Genomic DNA, 22,175 nt, shown 5'->3' on the forward strand with positions numbered 1-22,175 from the left:
GCTGGGGGGGTCGGTGCAAAGGCTGAGGGGCTAGGTGGGTTGGGTGGAGGGGGGAGGCCGGAGGGGGAGGGAGGGAGGGAGGGGTGGGTCGGGTGAGGTGGGTTGGGCGGAAAGGCTCGCTGGGGGAGGGTTGGAGAAGAAGAAGAAAAAAAAAAAAAAAAACAGGGGAAGGGGGGTGTGAACGAGAGAAAAAAGAGAGGGAAAGAAGGGGGCTGTATAGTTTTTTTTTTTTTTTCTTAATAAGAATGTGCAAAAAGAAAAAATAGGGTGTGCAAATAGCAGCCCTCTTTATTTAAAGAAATGGAGGGCTAATAGTGTAATTTGCTTACATTGTAGGACTGGGAAATTGTTGGTTGGTTAAGCAAACAACAGCAGTCCTTTCCTTCCCTCCACAAATTTATCTGAAACAGATAGAGGAGTGGATAAACAAGAGCATTGCTTCCCTCCCCACTCCCCCAGCATGCAATTTCTTTAAGCAATACCTCCAAGCCTTTCTGTGATGGCTTCTTTGCCTTCAGTTGCTGTCAGTGGCACTCTCAAGCTCGACCAAGAATTCAGAAAACACCCCTCTAGTTTTCTCCCTTCGGAAATTAAGGTACTCTAATCTTTTCATGCAATTCTGGGCTTGTGTTGTTTGTTTGTATCTTTTGTTGAAGCCACTTTCTTTGGTTTGTTGCTTAGAATTTTGATGTATTTGCTTCTATAAGCATGAAATGAAACTACTTTGAGCTTAGTGGATATAAAGTTTGAAATTCAGTACTCTTTTCCATTCCAAGTAACAAATTTAGTGCTTTCCCAATTCTTGTTCTGTTTACTGTTTCTAAATCTGCGTTTGGTATCTCAGAGCGCAAACGTGTCATATCCGAAAAGTCACACAATCACCCATTTGGATGGAAGTTCAGAACCCAGGCCTCTGGACTTCCAAGAAGCGCTTTTGATGGTCAGAGAGGGTGATAAGGTTGAGTCCTCTTACTATGTCCCTCTCTTGCAAGAATGTATAGACACAAATTCTGCTTCAAATGCGCAAATTGTGCATGCCCACATCGTAAAGACCGGAACCCATCAAGATTTGTTTGTCACGACTTCCCTTGTCAATGTTTATGCAAAATGTGGAATCATGGGAAATGCTCGTAAGGTTTTTGACAATTTGCCTAAAAGAAATGTTGTTGCATGGACAACTTTGATGACGGGTTTTGTTCACAACAAGCAGCCAGAACTTGCCATTCAAGTTTTCGAAGAAATGTTGGAAGCTGGGGCCTATCCTACCAATTATACTCTAGGAATTGTTTTGAATGCTTCTTCTTCTTTGCAGGCCATTAATTTTGGGAAGCAATTGCATGCCTACATTATCAAATACCAGATTGACTTTGACACTAGTATCGGCAACTCTCTTTGTAGTTTATACTCAAAATGTGGAAATCTGGAATCTGCTGTTAAAGCGTTTAAGAGAATTGAGGAAAAGAATGTGATCTCATGGACTGCAGCTATATCTGCTTCTGGTGATAACGGCGAAGCTGCAATGGGCTTGAGATTTTTCACTGAGATGCTTTCTGAGGGCATTGAGCCTAACGAGTTCACCCTAACCAGTGTCTTGAGCTTGTGTTGTGTAATGATGTCTTTGGGTGTGGGGATGCAGGTTCATTCATTAAGCATTAAACTTGGCTATGAATTGAACCTACCAGTAAGAAATTCAATCATGTATATGTACCTCAAATGCGGATGGATAAATGAGGCTCGAAAATTGTTTAATGGAATGGAAGCTATCAGTTTGATTACATGGAATGCAATGATTGCAGGCCATGCCCAAATTATAGACCTTGCACAAGATGATCTTTCAGCATACCAAAGTGGAACTGAGGCACTTAAAATTTTCTTGAATTTGAACCGCTCAGGCTTGAAACCTGATTTATTCACCTTCTCAAGTATCTTAACTGTATGTAGTAGTTTGGTGGCCTTAGAACAGGGAGAACAGATTCATGCTCAGACCATTAAAAGCGGTTTTCTCTCAGATATGGTAGTAGCAACTGCCCTAGTCAATATGTATAATAAATGTGGAAGCATTGAGAAAGCAAGTAAAGCTTTCATAGAGATGTCTACAAGAACTTTGATATCATGGACTACTATGATCGCGAGTTTTGCACAGCATGGTCGGACGCAGCAAGCACTGCAGCTCTTTGAGGATATGAGAATTGCAGGAGTTAGACCAAATCAGGTTACTTTTGTGAGTGTTTTATCTGCTTGCAGCTATGCTGGAATGGTCAATGAAGCACTTGGTTACTTTGAGATGCTGAAAAAAGACTATAGGATTAAGCCTGTGATGGACCATTATGCCTGCCTGATTGATATGTTCGTCAGGTTGGGTAGGTTAGATGAAGCCTTTGGTCTTGTCAAGAAAATGGATTTTGAACCCAATGAGTTTATATGGTCGATCTTGATTGCCGGGTGTAGAAGTCATGGGAATTTAGAATTGGGATTTTATGCCGCTGAACAGTTGCTCAAGCTCAAACCAAAAGATACTGAGACTTCTGTCTTGTTGTTGAATATGTACCTCTCTGCGGGAAGATGGAAGGATGTTTCCAGGGTGAGAAAAATGATGAAAGAGGAGAGGCTTGGGAAGCTAAGGGACTGGAGCTGGATTAGCATTAAGGACAAGGTTTATTCATTTAAACCCAATGATAAATCTCATCCTCACAGTGCAGATATGCACAAATTTGTGGAAAATTTGATTGATCAAGTCAAGAGTCTTGGATATGAGTCAGTAGAAAGTTTGGAGGTAACCGATGAGGACGAAGAGAAGACTTCGTCTTCTTCTACCACTTATCACAGTGAAAAGTTGGCAGTTGCTTTTGGGTTGTTGAACACGCGAAATGCTGCGCCAATACGGGTCATCAAGAGTATCATTATGTGCAGAGATTGCCATAAGTTTGTTAAGTTCATATCAGTACTGACTGCTAGGGAAATAACCATTCGAGACAGCAAGCGCCTTCATAAATTTGTGAATGGAAAGTGTTCATGTGGGGATTTTGGGAGTCTTCTTTGATATCTTTCAGCATGAGAAACTGGGACAAAGTCCAGAATTCTTCAATTTGTTGACTTCTGAGATGTCATTCAATTCTGGCCAGAAAAACCTGTTGAAAATGCATATGTTATTTATGATCCTTCATTAGGGTTGGAGGGTCTTCATAGGCAGGACAGGGGCCTTGTATAACCCACATTTGGACTTTAGACCTCAACACTTTGTTCTTATGGTCAGTGCAGTCACTGATATGGCAGGCTCTTACATTCACCGAATTTTTATGTAATGCTTGAGGCTTGTAGATGTGAGATCATCTTTTTGTTGCAAGACAAAAGCGGGATTAATTAGACCAGAGCACTCCTTTTTGAGCGAATTAAACAAGTAACTTGAATGTTCATGTGGGACAGAAAATCTGCAAGATGAATGTTCATTGTACATATTGGGTTTTATAGAGTTTTGTTTTTGGCCATTTTTTCTTTTCTTATTTTTATGTTTTCATTTTAACAAAATACTGCGTGAATTCAGTGTATGCACCTAATTTGAATGCACTGAGATTCATTTTCTTTTTGGTGCTAATATACTAGCATTAGAGTGCGACATAGGACAAGTTGTTCATGGTTGATCTGCTGACTTCCATGTCCAATATAAGCAACTTCTAGTTTCCAGTCTCTACAGCGTAGGCTTATAGCATTGTAGACAGAGAGACAAAGAGACAAAGAGACAAATGATGTTACATGCATATTCAAGATTCAAAGGAGGCCTAAGGGCTAAGGCTGAACAGGACGGGGAGGGAGTCGAACTCTTATTTTGGATTTGGGATAAGTGTTCTACTATAGAGTCTGGAACTATAAGACCCACACAAAAGAATCAGTACATTCAGGACAAATTTGAACAATTTGAAATATTTTTTGTGTTGGAATTATCAATCAAATTGCCGATTAGCTATTAGTCTAATGTATTTCTTTTCACAGTGTTTGAAAGATTCCAAGTTCGACTCCCCCTTCTCCCAAGACAAAAAAAGAACGTAACTGGATATAGTTATCAGCAAATAATACTCGCCCTAGTTACCCTGAAACTCATACAAACATTATTGTCTCCTCTCTTTTCTTCTTGCAACAGTTCAGCCCCATATCGCCACCTTGTTGATCAAATGGTGTTACATCCAGTGATAAGTCACAATCTCGATTTACTAAACCAGAGCAAACAGACTTGGACATGGGTCCCAAAATAAGTGTGGAAGCAACCAATGTGGTCAAGGTAAAAATGAGTTGGACTAGTTTAACCCCTCATACAGAGAGATCTACAAAGATATAAGAACATGATTTGCTAATGATCTTTCTTTTCTTTCTTTTCTTTTTTTGTGTGTTCAAACTTCAAATGTTTTGCTAATGATTTTTCTCCCCAACCTCGAATGTTCTCTTCTAAAAACAATTGTCAATTGCTTAGTTACATCCATTAAATCTGATCAACACTGTCAGCTTATACAAACAGCACTAAAATGACAGGAAAACAAATTAACTCAATACAACTTTATACACTAAAAAAACAACAAAAACAGATCTCTTTCTAATATTTCTTTTTCCTTCTGGATTCGTTTTTCCTCTTTTTAAAGAACAGCAGAGTCATGGGGAAGGAGATTCAAGGTTGGTTAGGAAAACTGCAATTACAACCTTAACTTAACGCCCCTCTATCCTCAAAGGTCAAAACCACTGCAAAGTACATGCCAAGCAATGATGATGGACTAGAAAGCACCCAATGTTACATGTACGAAATCAACGCTTTTTACTTCTACTCTTGCTGATCCTTGATTTGCTAGATTCATTAGGCGGTTTCCAGATGATATCCTCGAGATTGCTACAAAAGTTCTTGTAAAACTGTAAACAGTAGCACATCCTTTCAAATCAGAAACTAAAAGGGAAAAAAAGCTATGCTATTTCACATGCAAGCAGACACCCCATGCGCTCACACACAGGTGATGCAAGCTATCATGATATCAAGCAAAGATTGTTAGAAGCAAACTGAAAACTGACCTTGAGGAATTCACTAGCATCTCCAGCAGCTTTCTGAATGTCTACCATGAAATACGTGGGAGCAACTTCGAAAATCTTCAACCAATAAAAAAATTGAAAAGGAATCAGTCGACTAAAATATTAAGAGGTGCTTCAGTCCAGTCCAGTGTTGCATCAAGAGTGAAAGCTTACTTCAAGAATAATGGAGAAATGAGAAGTCTTATTGGCTGAAAGACCCTCCACTCTCATCTGAAAGAAAACAAATGTCTCGGTTTAGTAGTTGGTTTTTAGGTACTGCTTCCTTGAAGACAAATGAATAACACACATTAAACAGAAAATAAACTGAAGCAAAGACTTGTATATATCATGATAGTGGTAAAAACAAAAATTAGGGTGAGAAATGAAAATGAAACACCAAGAATGTAGACTACTATAGAAAATCCAGCTAATTTACCTTATAGTTGCGAATGTGTGTCTTGAAACCCATTGATTGTGCAACAACTTCCATACTGGATAATACTACCTTTGCTGGCTTTTGTGAAACAAAGCGTGTCTGATACTTCATAGAATCCTATCAAGGAGGGAATGAAATTCATATTATCTCATGGAAACTGACATTGTATACTATTTAGCTCAGACAAAAAAAGATTATCTCATGGAAACTTATATCTACAAAAACCGGCATGATGCTGAAACATTGAAATCTCAGTTGACTGTTGAATTGTGATGCTTTCATGACAGATTGAATGAACTAGGAGATTCAGAGTATAAGAAAGATTAGCAGCTTTAAGGGTGTGAGGGCACCTTTAGTATAAAATACATTGAAAACAAGAGGTATGATTCAATGAACCGCTATAGGAATATAGGATAAAGAAGATAAAAGAAAAGTAAACAATAAGTCAATGTCTTACCTGGCCACGATCAAACATTGTGGCAAGATTTAAGCCTTGAGATAGAATTATTAAGTCAAACGCATTAAGAATTAAAGGACCCCTATCCTCATTGTCACAGTGCTCGCTAGCCCTCTGTTCCTACAATAAACCACATAACACAAGTTAAGGATAGAGGGAAGACAATTTACAGCAATGCCATTGAACAAAGGCACTAAATCTGGATACCACCTCCTAAGAATCTAAGATAGAAAAACCAAAATTAAGCTTTATTGGATATCAGGAAATATGGTAAAGAGGTGATTGGCTTGATATAGAGCATGAACCCTCTCTGATGAAGTACTCAACAATACAGCTTTCAAGATTCCAAAAAATAAATTATACAACTTCAAAGATCTTCAAGAAAACTTAAGCTGACGAAAGGGAGCTCTCCTAATTCAGCATAGCTGTTCCGAACCAAAAAAATGGGACTCTAGACTTACCTTCTGAACTAAACTTAAACAAAAACCCACAAATTGAATACTGAGCCAAGAAGTGATTGGGTTTTGATGGGTTATGGGCTGCATCACATCCACAACACATAACTTTTTCCAAAAGACATAATATTGAATGGGTTGGCGTAAGAAATCAGGACTGATTAACAGAGAATGGAATTGTATGCTTCCAATCTCAAAAAAAAAAAAAAAATGTAGCTTCTAAAAGCCTTACCAACCTCAGTCTCATCAAAAGCAGCATTTACATCATCCAGATTTACATCTTCATATTCAAATAGTTTCACAGAAACGTAATTCTTCTGAAACCACTCATCTTTTCTGATCTGTTCAATTGTAATACGCTGCATTGACACAAAGTCACATACTCAGACTTTTCAGAAACAACCACAACCAAAATAATTCAAAGAATTGTAGAACAAACAAAAAGTAATTAACTGAAACACATGTAACATATTTACCAAGAATTCAATCCACTAACTTCAAATAGAGAGCTGCTAGGGTCACCAAATTTATTCACCAAATGATGTGACAATGTTCCATTGATTCAAATCTAGGTCCACTCTGAGGCTCATTTATTTATAACAAGATACTGACACATCATTTGGTGAACAAATTTGGTGACTCTAGCATTATTGCTTTAAATATAATAGTTGACCCTGTTCATACTTTTGCCTAAAGTCACCCAGGGTCATAAGTAAGGTAATGCAAATGGGAAATAAGCCTTTTATATTGTGTAAGATAGTGAAAACAGAACCAACACCACCAAAGGATCCCTTATCAAGTGGGTGATGATGTAATCATGATGCAATAGAATAAAGGCCACAATCACTCATGACCACCAGTCACCCACAGAGGATCATATAATACTCTATAATTCTTTTTCTTTTTTTTATTAAAAAAAGGTAAGTTTATTAGAGAATGCAGAAAAGGCACAAGCCAAGCATTCATAATTCTTAATAATGAAACAGATATTCATTGTTGGTAACAATTAGTTTTTAATAAGAAATCCAATCATCACATTCAATTTATTCCAATTTAGAAATTTTAATTATCTACAAATAGTAACTTTTGTCCAAAAAAAGGTTCCTCAATATACTTTTTTATGGTTAAGTTATTCAATAAAACTTAAACGTACTGACTTTAGTGCAGACACATTCCAGCTATTCTATTGCTAGGTTTCACTTTCATTACATGTGCTCATATGAAAGTATCTAACACATTATTTGTTTTTCTGGGACCTATATGGCATTAAAAGGTATACCGATTCAACCAAAGAGCCAATAATATACCATAACTGTCGCGCCCCAAAACTGGGATTGGTGACTAAAGGAAGATTTCCCTGCCCTAATCCAATGGTTGAGGACAAGTTTGGAAGACACATGAGTCTTGTTCTTTGAAAAATCTTTCAGGTAGAAACCCTTGGTTTGAGTAAGTTCTTGAAAACAACCAAATTCTAAAACCTTAGTCTTATTTGTCAATTTAACATGCGTTGGAAACAAAATCATTTAATGGTCGGCTAAAATCTGAGAATATCGCAACTTTGGTGATTGGCAAAAACTATAAAACTTAACAATAGTGGCATATCTCATATAAATCTCCATTAAACAAAATACCATACAATATACAGTTTAAAACACCAACATAGAGTGTGACATGCTTAAATCACCAAGAATGGAAGGAAAATCCTAAGGGTGATTTCTATAGGAAATCCAACAGTGTACCCTGAATTCTGGACTTAGCCTCCCTGCAATCAAACTCAAAATAGGCACTTCTGAGTTTTTAACAAATCTAACACAACCTTAGACTTCAATTAAAAGTGCCCCACTCCCTTGACATGACAAACACACGGAAGACGGGTATGAAATTTATTAAAAAAAAAAAACTATATAGAAAGGTTGGGTCGGTCAATTACCAAACAGACCAACTCAGGTTTCCAATTACATAAAGCACAAGCCTTGGTACTTCTAACCAAATACTTCTCATATTTCAATTTGTTTTATTAAACACCTAGTCCTGATGCTGGATGGTTACAAGTCTTATTTCATTCCAAGATGTTTAAATTTCGTATTATAAAGCAATATGAACCCACAAAAACACTGACACCAACTATTTGTGTCTTTGTTAGACATTGAAATAGTAATTGAAGCCTGAGATTGTGCACTTTATGCATATAAATGAGCTCTGTATGCATATAAATGAGCAATATCTTGTAACCTAGCAAATACTTACAGTTTCAGGATTTGGATCTAAAATACTATGAATCAAGGATTTTGCTCCCACCGGAAACCAAGATGGGCATGAGAACTCTGCTTTCTCAATCTGCATGAACAAATGATGATGACTTGAACTTAACAATGATATTTATATCACACTTTTAACATCCGTATTGAAAAGTAGACATCAGAGGAGGCAAAATATTTTGAGTCAGGACTGAAACTAGACCATGAAATGATCAAGCCCAGAATCCAATAGAAACTCCATCTAAAATTAATAACAAACGGGATGTAGCATGTGAAAAAACAGAGACAGCATTACTATGGAAGATATCAAATGGAAACATGAAAGAGGTTCATGCCTTACTATATAGTGTGGTGAGATCAAGCTCATCAAATGGAAGATATCCTGCCATCAGAACATAAAGGATGACCCCACAGGACCATACATCTGCCACGGAACCATCATAGCCCTTGTGACTGAGTACCTAGAGCAGAAAATGAAAAATAAATAAATGCCAATGAATGCATGAAATAAAAAATATCAGCAGTTGAGATATGCCAAAATCTAACTCAGAAGCTGGCTAATTTATCATTACCTCAGGTGCTACATAGTTAGGGGTCCCACACGTCGTCCGAAGGAGGCTGACTCCCTATGTGCAAACATCACCAATTGATATCCCAACACATTAAAATCTCTCAACTCTGATAATGTCAAAAAAGAAAAACAAGAAAAGACAAGAAAAAGTAGTATAGGAATCTTACTTGTTCGGGCAATGCACTAAGACCGAAATCTGAAATTTTTAAATTTCCAAGAGAATCAAGCAAAAGATTTTCCGGCTGCACAGGAACAATGATAAGAATTTCATGAAAGAGAAAGAAACAATCACAATTGCTTGCCAGTTGTTATAAAAGGAAGAAGACCTTTAAGTCTCTGTGATATACTCCCTTGCTGTGGCAATAATCCACCCCATCAATAAGCTGTTGGAAGTATCTCCTGGCTTCACTTTCGCTAAGACGTCCGTGATGAACCTGAATAACCATTGTTTTCACTGTTAACATCACCACTTTCTTAAACAATTCATGGTCCATCTTGAGCTGTGGGATTTGAATTTTAAAGTTAGACTACTCACTATTTTATCAAACAATTCACCACCTGTAATGAACTCCAATATTATATAAATCTTAGTACGGCTCGCTAGAACCTACACAAAACAACATTATAAGTCAGTGGCTAACAAACTTAAAACATTTTGCAAAAACATTTTGCAGAAACCTTTTGCTGCTTAGAATAAAGATATCACATGCCTCATGCAGACGAACAACATAGGGATGCCTGACAAGCTTCATGATAGATATCTCCCTCTTGATCTGCATCACAGCAATCAATTTTTTAAGCACACAAATACAAAATGGAAACTGGGTCACGCTTTTAAGTCCCAGATAGTGGAGGTAAGGCCAATTCGAAACCAAAAGGTCCAAAACCATGCGAAATCAGAAATGGGTAATTTGGGAACCTATTCAATTCAAATTAAACATACAAGACAAGAAATTTGAGCAACTTGGGCCGTACAACTAAGGCAAGCTTGAGTACCTGGTCGACCATCTTGTGCTTGATGATGGTACTTCGGTCGAGCACTTTCATGGCGACACTCTCACCCGTCTCAGTGTTCTGCGCGAACTTCACCTTGGCAAAGGTCCCTTCGCCGATCGTCCTCCCAACCTCGTACTTACCCACTTTCCTCACCACCATCTTTGTCTCTCTCTGTGTCTCTCAGCTCAATCTCAACATTGGAGCTCTCTCTCTCTCTCTCTCTCTCAGAAAAGAAAGCGAAAGCAGCAAAGGTTTCAACTTTCAACAAAGCAAAGCCCCAACCACTTTCTGCCGAATATTTAAATGGGCTGTTTATTATCTTTGATTCTGATTAGACAGCAGAAAGCAGCAGAAAAAATCAAACAAAAGCCTGGCGGGTGATGACGATGAGGGTTTGAATTTTCAAAGAAAAAACAGCTTTCTTTTCCCTTTTTTGATTTGGGTTTTTGGAATGGATTGGTTTTAGAGGATAATCAAACTCAAAGCTATGAATTTATGAAAGCAGTTGCACATATAAATATATGTTAAGGAGGTTAAACGTGTTGATGCTTTGAACGACTCTCAGACTCTGGCTCTCTCTCTCTCTCTCATCTGTCTTTCGGAGCTTTCCACGGTGTCTTAAGGACAACGACCATGATTCTCCGGCCTCTGTTTTTGTGCTTTTCTTTTAGAGATTTGGATTGATTTAGAAAAAAGTAAAATAAAGTAAACTAGTTGGAATTTGAAGAACAATAAAGAAATATTGGATACAATTTAGTGTATTTGAATAGATTCTTCTTTTTTGATTATGTATTTCAATATATTCTAAACATTGGATAATTTGGATACAATCATACAATGTAAATTACAAATATATAATATGTTTATTATTTCATTCAGATATCTATGAAACATTAGTTAAAATCCTTCAATTTGAAATCTCATATAGCCAATCCTTAATTCTCATTTTTTAATTTTAGGTAAATAGCATTAGCATGGTTTTTGCCATCTTTAATTCTCTTATTTAAATCTTAGAAAAAGAATTCAAGGACATATATGTATTTATTTTTGTACACATTATACTTTATGACATACATACCTTGAAAGCTGAAACACATATAAATGAAATTTTTGTACACATAATTTATGACATATACACCTTGAAAGCTGAAACACATATAAATGAATATAATCCAATATATGTATCATTCGGATAAGATTTGATGATTTCTTCCTTAATGATGCGAATTCAGAACTTGACACCTAATCTTTGAATTTAACACCTAAAACTTTAAGAGCAAAATTAAGTGGGTTAGGCCCACTTTCCACTAACTATTTCTTTTTCTTTTTTTGGCCATGAAACTATTTCTTTTTGTTTTTCATACACTTTTCACAACTCTTTACGCTCAACAAATAAATATGCAAGGAAAGATCTTCTTAGAAGCTGCCAATTTTTTTTCTGTTTTTTCTTATACGCAATGCACATTATTTTCCTCGTGTGTCCTTTTTAGAGGCTGCCAGGGGAATTGCTTCTTCTTACATTTGGCGATCTTTGTTTTGGGGCCTGAATTGTTGGTTTAGGATTTAACATTTCGGATTTGTCTTTTTTACCCAAATACCACCTGAACTATAAGGGGTGTGCTCTCATACCACCCAAACTTTTTTTCTTGTCAATTTACAACCTGAAATTATCAATATGTGCTAATTTACCACCTAACATTCATTTTTCTGTTAAATCATCAAAAAATTTCCTAAACTTTTCATTTTGTCCTTGAATACAATAAAAAAATATTATTATTTTAAAAACTTTTTTAAAAATATAATTATAAAAAAAGTAGAAAATGGAAATACCTTTTTTTTAGGGGGTTTACTTAGATTTTTTTTTTAATATTTAAAATGCTTTTATCATATAAATTGACGAAAATACCCTTGAAATAAACAGAAAATTTAACTAAAGTGCTTATAGGTGGTAGATTGGCTAATATGTGAAAGTTCAGGTGGTAAATTAACAAAAAAAAAAAAATTTAAATGGTATTTGAGCACACCCTCTATAGTTCAGGTGTTATTTGAGTAAAAAAGCCTTTCGGATTTTATCTTCTCTTATTTTACTGTCTGATGCTTTGATGACTTCTCTTATTTCTGAGAATGGTACATGGCATGAGTCTTTTTATTCTTCAGAAGACCTTAAAAAAAAGCTCCACAAGCTACCCAGCATGGGGAATTACCGTTATGGAGACTAAAGGCTAAAGCTCCTTATGCTCCATCTTCTCTTGGGCATTTTCAGTGACTCCTACTTCACTGTTAGAGTTCAATTATCCTTCAAAACAAAATTGCGTTTCGACATTGTGCTGAAAATGGGATTGAAGTTAGACCCGATCGAGCACTTTGAAACGCAAGAAAAGCAAAACCCATTTGAAAATGAATTGAAAGAAGAGTGATGCGAAAAAGTAGCATAAAACAAAATTTTAGTATTGCAGGCTTTGCAGCTAAAATTAGCGTCAAACCCTTTATAAGACTACATATGCAATTAACAAATTAGATGTAACTCAAAACTTATATATAATTAAAAAATTAAATAAAATTAACGTAAAATCCTCTATAAGACTGCATATACAACTAAAAAAATTAGATGTAGTTCAAAACTTATATGTAATTAAAAAATTAGTTTAAATTTGGATGTGCATCTCAAAAATTACAGATGTATCTCAAAAAACTCTGCCGAAACATACCACCAACCAATTTAAATTTTCTTTAGTTTTCCCTTTTACCTTCATTTTATTTTTAATTTTTTCAAAATAAAAAAACAAGTAACCCAAAGCCATGAATGATGAATGTGCCACGACCAGAGGCCATGGCTAGCCTCATTTTGGAATTTTTGATTTCCAAATCTTTTTTCTGATCGCATTTTGGAAACCCATCTGTCTCTTTCACTCACCGATTGACTGAGTGGTGTAGTGAGTACCGTTGGGTTCAAGAACAAGACCCGCCTTAAGGCGCATTGCGGTACCTCCCAACGGTCAAAAAAATTTGAATTTGCAGATCTATTTCCTCCCCATCAGGCCATTACAATTAGGAAACCTCACACACACACTCTCTCAAATTCTCTCTCTCTCTTTGAAATTCAGACCCAGTTGAGAAATCCTTAAGGTAACCCAGAAAAGTGTCAAGTTAATCACCCATCTGGTACAAATTTTGATCTACAATAACTCTGAGTTATAATTCTTTGCTCTGTTTGCTTCTATTCCCAACGGTCGAAAATTTGATTTCCATGTCTACTTCCTTCCACCGATTAACTTCACTCTCTCTCTCAAATTCAGACCCAGTTAGGAAACCCTGAAGAAAATCCAGAAAAGAGTTGGTAGAATAACACGTTCTGATACAATTTGTCTCCCCCATTCTGACTTATTTCTGTTGCTTCCATTTTCTTAAGAAGAAGAAGTAGAAGAGAGGACCGTACAGGAATGGGGTTGAAATTGCAAGAATGGAAGAGTGATGGGGGTGTTGGGCGTAATGGGCCTTCTTTGGATGTTCTATCAGACGTTGCATTTGCCATATTGGAGGGAGACAAGGCCATGGCCACAATCAGAATCCAAAACACCCACAACCCACTTCAATTTGGTCATGGCTTTGATGCTGGGTCTTTGTTGTCTGATGCCAACACAAACAAGAACCCATCTTCTTCTTCTTCTTCTTCTAATTTGGACTTGTTGGCTGAAGCTGCAACCCAACAATTTCTCAGGCTCACTGTTGTGAAAGAAAAGAAGAATGTGATTGGAAGTGGGTTCACATTCCCAATCAACATACCCAAGAAGAAGAGGACAAGTCTGATGAGGACCAAGCGTACCTTGTTGCAATGCCTATGCCTGTGTGGTGCTCATTCTGTCCAGAGGGTCATCAGCTCTGTAAATGTGAAAAGGAAGAGGCTTTCTGCAGATTTTGGGACTGATGAAAACAACAATGAAGGGGTGGAGTCCCTGAAGAAGAAAAAGAGGAAGAGGATTGTGAAAACTACTGTAGATCATTTGGATTCACTATTATCAGTACCAGTACCAAACATGCCTGAAGAAATCCAAGCCAAGATTAGTGACATTGGTGGTGGAGATGTGAAATTGGTGATACAGAAGACACTTTTTGATACTGATTTGGCTCACAAAAGCAACAGGTTTTCCATACCAATGAGACAGGTTAGAGCAGAGTTTCTTAACCAAAAGGAGAAGGCTGATTTGGACGTTCGTGCTGGTCATAGGATCGTTGGTATACCTGTTTCAGTGTTGAACTTGGACCCATCTGCATCTGATATTGGGTTAATGAAACCTTTATGCCTCAAGAAATGGAACATGAGAAGAAATAGTGTGTACAATCTGGTTTCAGGTTGGAACAGTGTTGCCAATGCATATCAACTCAAGAGTAGTGACACAGTGCAGCTATGGTCATTCCGCCATAACTCTCGACTTTGTTTTGTGCTTCTCAAGCTTCATTAATGGCACCGCCACCACATTCACAATAGAACTTCATCAGCAACATGGACATGGTTTAAGCACTAGTAATCGATGGTAGCGAAACTGGAGGCTCCTTATTAACTTCTTGGATCAGCCAAAGCCAACTGGAGTACATACATATATACTGTTAGCTTGCTAGTACAGACATATAATGAGTAGGTCTTTTATTTTCTAGACATTCTTTGGGTTTCTTGCATGTGAAACCAATTTCATTCACAGTAATATTACACTGAAAATCAATATATATAGTTGATTTGTACCAAAAAAATATATATATAGTTGATTGAATTGTATTGTTCTTTGATGATGAAGGATTGAATTGTATTGTTGTAATCTCTCAATATTGAATTCTGTTCTGGATCAGCATCTCATTTTCAGAAATTAGTTTCTTTATTGTTCCAAATCTCCACTCAATTTCTCTTCTTCCTGTTCTGTGAAGTTAGAATTATCTTCTGTGAGCCTTCTTTCTATCTTGGTTCTGAGTATTTGAATTTCAGTTTCACACACCTAGGTTAACGAAAGGAAAGCACACTCCAATTTCAATCAAAGTCTCATAAGTAAGATGATTGTAAATAGAGGCATTACATTTCAGTCTGATATGCTAGGATTCTTCACGTTATTGCATTTATGTTTATGAACAATGAAATAGATTTCAAAATAGTCAAGGGTACTGCATGGGAAATTGATCGAAGCATCTTTTCTTTCTCTCCTAGAAATTGATTTGAGTTTTGCTATGCACATTACGTGTATCGGGAAGCAAATATATAATGGACCAGAGGAACAATATAAATGGTTTCTACTTAAAACATATAAAGTGATCTGAGCTGACAAGAGCAATATTTAGAATCATTTTGCTCATAATGCATGTTGAATTCTTATAACAACCAAAGGGAACTATTCTTCAGAACCAAAAAACAAAAAGGGAACTAATCTCCACACTTACAAACTAGTAAGGGGGTAGTTGTAATCACTGAATGCTAAAGCTATGAAGCGGAAGATAACACAAATTTTAAGCTCACAATCAGCCATCTAACAGAAGACATATCAGAATTTGATTGCACATGGAACTCTAGTTGATTTCCAACAACTAACTAAAACGAATCTGGAAACTTTGTAGTAAACTAAAAATTATGCAGTTGAAGATGACACAAATTTGAAGCTCACAATGAGCCATATAACAAAAAACAAATCAGAATTTGATAGTACATGGAACTCTAGTTAAAAAGAAACTGCAGCTTTCTACTTTTCTGAAGAGCCGTCCTACTCAGTTGTCAGTTTGTCACCTTGAGACCTTAATTTCTATGACCTTTTTTAGGCCTTTAGCTCAACATAGGTCAACTAATCACTGAAGTACTTACATTAATCACTGAAGTGTATACCTCAGCCTCTAATTGAAATATATTTTTCCTCAAGTTTTCTTTTGCCAGTTCTTTCTTATATAAGGTATGCTTTATTCTACTCATTGTACTGGGTTCTCAGGTTTTCCACTTCTGACTTCGGATAATTAAGTGCTTGTCTCATCCTTCTCATCTTTTTAAGACCTCATATGAGCAAGTTCTTCATGTGTTTTCTCTGCTTCCCACTTTTCGGAAGCAAGTCTTTTCTCCAAATTATTCTTAATGTTCAACATTCAAACTCCGGATCAGCATTACATTTTCAGCATTTAGTTTCTTCATTTGTTCCAACTCTCCTCTCAATTCTTCTTCTTCCTGTTCTGTGAAGTTAGAATTATCTTCTGTGATCCTTTCTATCACAGCTTTGAGCATTTGGATTTCCATTGAGAGAACTTCCTTGTGTTGCTAAGGAATTGCAGCTTGTCATGTCTAGGCCTGATAGTTGCTAGGTGACTGTAAATAGTCATTGCATCTATGTTTATATTCTAATGAAACAAATTTCAGAATAGTCAAGGTGCTGCATGAAAATTTCATCTATTTTTTATTTCACTCTTAGAAATTGGTTTGAGTTGTGCTAATTTGGTGTGCTCATTATGTGTATTTGGAAGCAAAAATATAATGAAGCACATAAACTAAACAATTGGTGTCTACCTAAAACATATAAAGTGGCCTGAGATGACAAAAGCAATGCATGTTGAATTCTTCTAGCAACCAACCAAAACTAATCTGGAAACTTACAAGTGAACAAGTAAGGGGTTAGTTCTAATTAGTGAATGCCAAAATTCTTCAGTTGAGGATGACATCTTTCAAGCTCACAACCAGCCGTATAAGCTATGGTGAAGACATATCAGAATTTAATTTCATATGAACCTCTAGCTAAATTATTAGAACGACAAAGACTAATATAGAAATGAGCAGGTAAATAAGCAAGGCTGCATGGGGCTAGGCTTTGATCAGTGAAATACTAAAATTTGCAGCTGATGATGGCACAAATTTTCAGGTCACAATCAACCATTTTAGGGGAAGAAGTATCAAAATTTGATAGGACATGGAACTCTAGTTAAGGGTACATGTCCAGGATACATGTCATTTTTCTAAAAGATTAGGATCCCCCAATGGCATGCATATGCCATTATTGTGTCAATCACATTCTTTGGCAGACCAAAATGGCACATCACCATTGAAGTGTATTTTATGGTATTTGTCATTTAAATGTGTCAAAATATGGCATGAGAGCATTGGAGATGGAGATGCTCTAAAGTTGGGTTGGGCCGAGCCGGCCCATTTTAGCTCCATCCATTTTACAGCCATATGCCCCATTGTCTAGGGGTATCACGTACAACTCATGAAATTTTGGTTAAACCTCAAAAACTTAATTATGAGAACATTAATCGTCCAAGGAACCTCTTCCTTTATATGCATGCACGCCATGAATTTCCACTAAAAAACGTCCATTCCCAAGGAAAACACCATAAGTGTGAGTGTTTTCACGCAATTGAAGCAAGATAGCCGTTGTGTTTTGCTCCCTGGTCACTCAGTTGAATATGTCTCCCACAACGAAACGACGTCGTTCTGCATGGCATTTCAACTGTATAAATACCAAAGCAGCCTCCTAGACGATGACATTGGAATTAAAGAGAGGGAAATTTCAAAAGCCTATAGCAGCAGCATTTGATCTTTCCAACTTGGTAAACTTAAACACTTGCTTCTTGTGTCTATTTCTTTTGTAACATCTTCTTGGCCCTTCAAATCTCTGCCCCCATTTTCCTATAAGATTTTATAATTGAATGCTTGCACTGAAAGAACATATATGTTTTTCTTGTTTTTGAGTACTTTCATTTTTTAGTGAGGAATGGAGAGGAAGCAAGAACTAGAGTGGGCTGAAGCACAGAAGATTGTGATAAGCAAGGACCTTGTGGCTGCAGCTAAACAGCAGCTGCAGTTTCTAGCAGCTGTTGATCGAAACCGGCATCTCTATGAAACCCCTGCTTTGTACCATGCCATTTACAGGTATGCAGGTTAACAAGGGATGTTAGTGTTGTTGTTTCTTGGTTCATTGTTCATGAAATGTTAGATATATTCTACTCTAATCATTCTGGTAGGTGATGCACAGTCTTTCTTGTGTGTTATTTTATGGATACCATGCATGGAAGTTCAATGTCATGCAATAGTGTGGTGTTAATTACATGAATTCTCAGGCTAACAACCTAATGGTCCAAGGAAAATCCGAGTACTAGTTTAAGAAGAAATAAAAAGGCATATGTGGGTAGTTAATTTGTTTATCATCAAATGTCTATAGGATGTAGTCCATGTTTATTCTGAGCCATCAAATTGAAAACCTTGATTCAAGAGATGTGATTTGTTTACTCTGCCAATTTCAGGTACAAATATTGTTGGCTTCCCTTACTTGCCAAACATGCTGAATCTGAGGTTTCAGGTCCTCTAGTTGTGCCTCTTGATTGTGAATGGATTTGGCATTGTCACAGGCTCAATCCGGTAAACTTCTCATCACATTTTTTGGGTGTGTGTATGTGTATGTGTATGTAAGCACATGAGCATCTACAAGCACGTACAATTCTCCAATGGTCAGAATTACCCGGCTTCATTACTTTGTTTTTCAGGTGCGTTATGTGATTGATTGCAAAAATCTCTACCGGAGAATCCTCGACAACCGGAACGTTGTATCCTCTGTTCATGGAGCTTGCAAAAAGAAAACAGAAGAAGTTTGGAACAAACTGTATCCTGGTGAGCCATATGAACTTGATATGAACAGCTGCTTCTCAGATGACAAGGCCAAAAACATTTATGCAACTTCAGAGAGCACCATGTATGATCTAGTTTCAGCTGTCAGAAGGCAAATTCCTTTCTTTTATCAGGTAATGAAAGATAGACATGTACTCCTATGTTTTTGTTTACAAAGACGTCAAGTGGGTTTAAGTGGTTGTTAAACTTTGTGCACCGCTCCAACAATTCTTGCATGAAATGCATATATTGCACTACTCAAATTACAAGCTTTCCCTTTTCTCCTTCTGCTTGAAAAATTGCACCTGGTTTCCTAATATAAAAGATTCATGGGCAATATCCTAAATTACATTTACAATCCTAACAGGTATCCAGAGCTTTTGTGAATGACACCCTCTTTCTCAAGGGGGCTGTGGCCAGATATAAAGGGTTTTTGCATATGATCAAGAGAAACAGGGAGAGGTCTATTAAGAGCTTTTGTGTTCCAACTTATGACATTGACCTCATCTGGCACTCTCACCAGTTGCATCCTGCTTCTTACTGTAAAGATCTTAGGGCAATAATGGGCAAAGTTTTGCAGCATGATGACACAGACTCTAACAGAACCAAGGGTCAAAAGCTAGATGTTGGGTTTTCTGAGACCACCAAGCAATGGGAAGAGACATTTGGATCAAGGTACTGGAGAGCAGGAGCAATGCACAGAGGCAGTGCTCCATCTCCTCTCACCATCAATCTCAGGCAACTAGAAACAGTGACAAAGAAGGTAGTGATGTCTGATAGGTACCAGAATGTCATTCAGCTTCCAAAGAGAATGGTTGTAGAGGTAGGCTAACAATTTCTTCATCTCCCACATTTTTTTTAGACTTGCATTGCAAGAAACACTGTATACTAGCCCGGGTGCTAATATTTTTTTATTCAGTTTTTGTACCACTAGTTGCTGGTGTGTCAATGGTTTTACATTTTTTCCTTTCTCATGTTCAGGTGATGATGGAAATTGTGGCGGTAAGAGATTCACTGGCTGGGCATAACGGCAGCCTCTTTGTCTCCTTTAGTAAGAAACAGCCAGACATGTTCTTCAATACCAGGAGAAGGATAGACATGTCCTCTGAATCAGAGGAGAAAGAGGTTTCTGTTTTTCAATGTGAACCTACAGGAGAGCTTGTATTTGAACTTATGTCCAATTCCCCTTCAGTATTACCAATGTCAAAGGCTCCTATGCTATTGGGAACTTCAGCAATCACTCTAAAGGACCTGCTCAACCCAGCTTCTACACTGCAAGTGGAGAAATGGTTTGATTTTATGCCAAATTCTGGAGTTGTGAGTTCAAAGCCCATCAGCCTGCGCATTGCCCTCTCTCTGACCACTCCAATTCCATCATCATATGTACTGCGCATGGTTCGATCTGGAGGGGATGAAAATGCTAAAAGCTGGACATGGTTGGTGGATGAGGCTGATAATGAGCTTCTGAGCATCCAAATGAGGTAACTCAAGCATACAAATTTGGTTTCCTAGTACTTTTCCATTCCTTACAATGAATCAGTAAATTAGTAGTCATGACAGCCAGATCACATACATCTCTCTCTCTCTCTCTCTCTCTCTCTCTCTCTCTCTCTCTCTCTCTCATCCTCCATTTCTGCATTCGATTATTCTATCTGTATGGTGTACAGGGTTCCAAAGGTAGCAGAAACAACAAGCAATCATCTTCTGAAAAAGAAAGTGATTGGCATGACACCATCAGGTGCAACCCATGTGCTAGCTGAGTTTGTTGGAACAGGATGGTCTTTGATGAACAGTGACTGGTTCTTTCACCTCCCAAATAAGTTTGATGAAGAAGACCCTATCTTTGAGCTCATAGGTAACAGAAAGGTGAGAGTACCTATATCGTCCTTGATTTGAATTTTAGATGGTTGGACAAACTGCCAGTGAAATGCAGACAATGAAACTCAATTGAAAGTTCATAAACATGTTGATTACCAACTCTTATGCATATTCTTGGTCAGGTAATTATACTTCCAGGCAGAAAACTGGAGTATGAAACCAAGAACTGCTCGAAGAAAACAATTGAACAGAATTTCATGACAGCTATCGAATTCTCCACAGAGCATCCCTATGGAAAAGCCGTGGCTTTGCTCAATTTGAAATCTGGCTTTCTAGAGGTAAACATTTATTTTATACAATGATCTTTGAAAAACAAGATGCTAGCTAAAGGTATTATTTGATGAACAGATCAAGGAAGAGTGGCTGTTACTGCCTGGGATCACATTGGCTTTCATCCTTTCTAATGTTTTGAAGGAGGGGTATGGTGGTTTCACTATGGATGGAGAGAAGCACAACAAATTAGTGGAGAATGATTTAAAGGACTCTATTGTTGAGTACAGTTCAGGATGTGGAGTGTGTTTTAAAGTTGACGCTAGCATCGATATGGCAAAATACAGTAAAGGTGGAGGAGCGTGTAACGGCGGCTCTAGTGACAATGATATGGCCAAATACAGTAAAGGTGGAGGAGCATGTAACGGTGGCTCTAGTGTTGACGAAATGGCAAAATACATTAGAGGTGGAGGAGCGTGTAACGGTGGCTCTAGTGACAATGATATGGAAAAATACAGTAGAGGTGGAGGAGCATGTAACGGTGGCTCTAGTGTTGACGAAATGGCAAAATACATTAAGGGTGGAGGAGCGTGTAACGGTGGCTCTAGTGACAATGATATGGCCAAATACAGTAAAGGTGGAGGAGCATGTAACGGTGGCTCTAGTGTCGATGAAATGGCAAAATACATTAAAGGTGGAGGAGCGTGTAACGGTGGCTCTAGCGACGACAAAATGGAAAAATACAGTAATGGTGGAGGAGCATGTAACGGCGGCTCTAGCATTGACAAAATGGAAAAATACAATAAGGGTGGAGGAGCGTGTAACGGTGGCTCTAGCGACGACAAAATGGCAAAATACAATAAAGGTGGAGGAGCGTGTAACGGCAGCTCTAGCGACAAAGATATGGCAAAATACAGTAAAGGTGGAGGAGCGTGCAACGGTGGCTCTAGCGACGAAGATATGGCAATATACAGTAAAAGTGGAGGAGCGTGTAACGGCGGCTCTAGCGTCGAAGATATGGCAAAAAGTAGTCGATGTGGAGGATGCAGCAGCTGCAGTGGATGTGGTGGTGGTGGTGGACATTGTGGGGGAGGCGGCTGCAGGGGAAGTGGTTGTGGCTATGAATCAGCAAAAGTCTCTATCTGAGCTGATGCTACCACGATGGAAGTGCAAGGAAATGAGGCAATATTATGCTCTGAAGTTACCCTTGGCCAATCTAAATAAGCTACTGCATTTCAAAACATGCATACTCGTCCT

At 37.7% G+C, this 22,175-nt stretch overlaps 4 protein-coding genes across 4 annotated transcripts; 3 read left to right on the forward strand and 1 right to left on the reverse strand.

The window, feature by feature from the left end:
- Positions 1 to 384: 384 nt before the first annotated feature.
- LOC147285289 (putative pentatricopeptide repeat-containing protein At5g52630) lies at positions 385 to 3,485 on the forward strand. Its single transcript, XM_086245889.1, has 2 exons — positions 385 to 595; positions 845 to 3,485. Exons 1-2 carry the CDS (start codon positions 500 to 502, stop codon positions 3,038 to 3,040), a joined length of 2,292 nt encoding a protein of 763 aa, XP_086102015.1. The 5' UTR covers positions 385 to 499; the 3' UTR covers positions 3,041 to 3,485.
- Positions 3,486 to 4,394: 909 nt separating this feature from the next.
- On the reverse strand, positions 4,395 to 10,799 carry LOC147285290 (CBL-interacting serine/threonine-protein kinase 8-like). Its single transcript, XM_086245891.1, has 14 exons — positions 10,217 to 10,799; positions 9,931 to 9,993; positions 9,756 to 9,827; positions 9,547 to 9,654; positions 9,388 to 9,462; positions 9,222 to 9,275; positions 8,985 to 9,110; positions 8,639 to 8,728; positions 6,628 to 6,750; positions 5,937 to 6,056; positions 5,480 to 5,596; positions 5,218 to 5,274; positions 5,047 to 5,121; positions 4,395 to 4,890 (listed from the first exon to the last, which is right to left on the reverse strand). The coding sequence occupies exons 1-14, from the start codon at positions 10,373 to 10,375 to the stop codon at positions 4,789 to 4,791; spliced, it is 1,341 nt and encodes a 446-aa protein (XP_086102017.1). The 5' UTR covers positions 10,376 to 10,799; the 3' UTR covers positions 4,395 to 4,788.
- Positions 10,800 to 13,656: 2,857 nt separating this feature from the next.
- Positions 13,657 to 14,676, forward strand: LOC147285291 (putative B3 domain-containing protein At5g35780). The gene has a single exon (XM_086245784.1). The coding sequence runs from the start codon at positions 13,657 to 13,659 to the stop codon at positions 14,674 to 14,676; it is 1,020 nt and encodes a 339-aa protein (XP_086101910.1).
- A 3,264-nt stretch (positions 14,677 to 17,940) lies between these two features.
- On the forward strand, positions 17,941 to 22,064 carry LOC147285292 (glycine-rich domain-containing protein 1-like). The gene is made up of 8 exons (XM_086245785.1): positions 17,941 to 18,098; positions 18,470 to 18,584; positions 18,710 to 18,964; positions 19,198 to 19,653; positions 19,812 to 20,311; positions 20,498 to 20,696; positions 20,831 to 20,986; positions 21,057 to 22,064. The coding sequence occupies exons 1-8, from the start codon at positions 17,941 to 17,943 to the stop codon at positions 22,062 to 22,064; spliced, it is 2,847 nt and encodes a 948-aa protein (XP_086101911.1).
- The last annotated feature ends 111 nt before the right edge of the window (positions 22,065 to 22,175 follow it).

This window comes from Dryas octopetala, chromosome 5 (genome assembly GCF_963921425.1).
Source record: "Dryas octopetala chromosome 5, drDryOcto1.1, whole genome shotgun sequence".
Lineage (NCBI taxonomy): Eukaryota > Viridiplantae > Streptophyta > Magnoliopsida > Rosales > Rosaceae > Dryas > Dryas octopetala.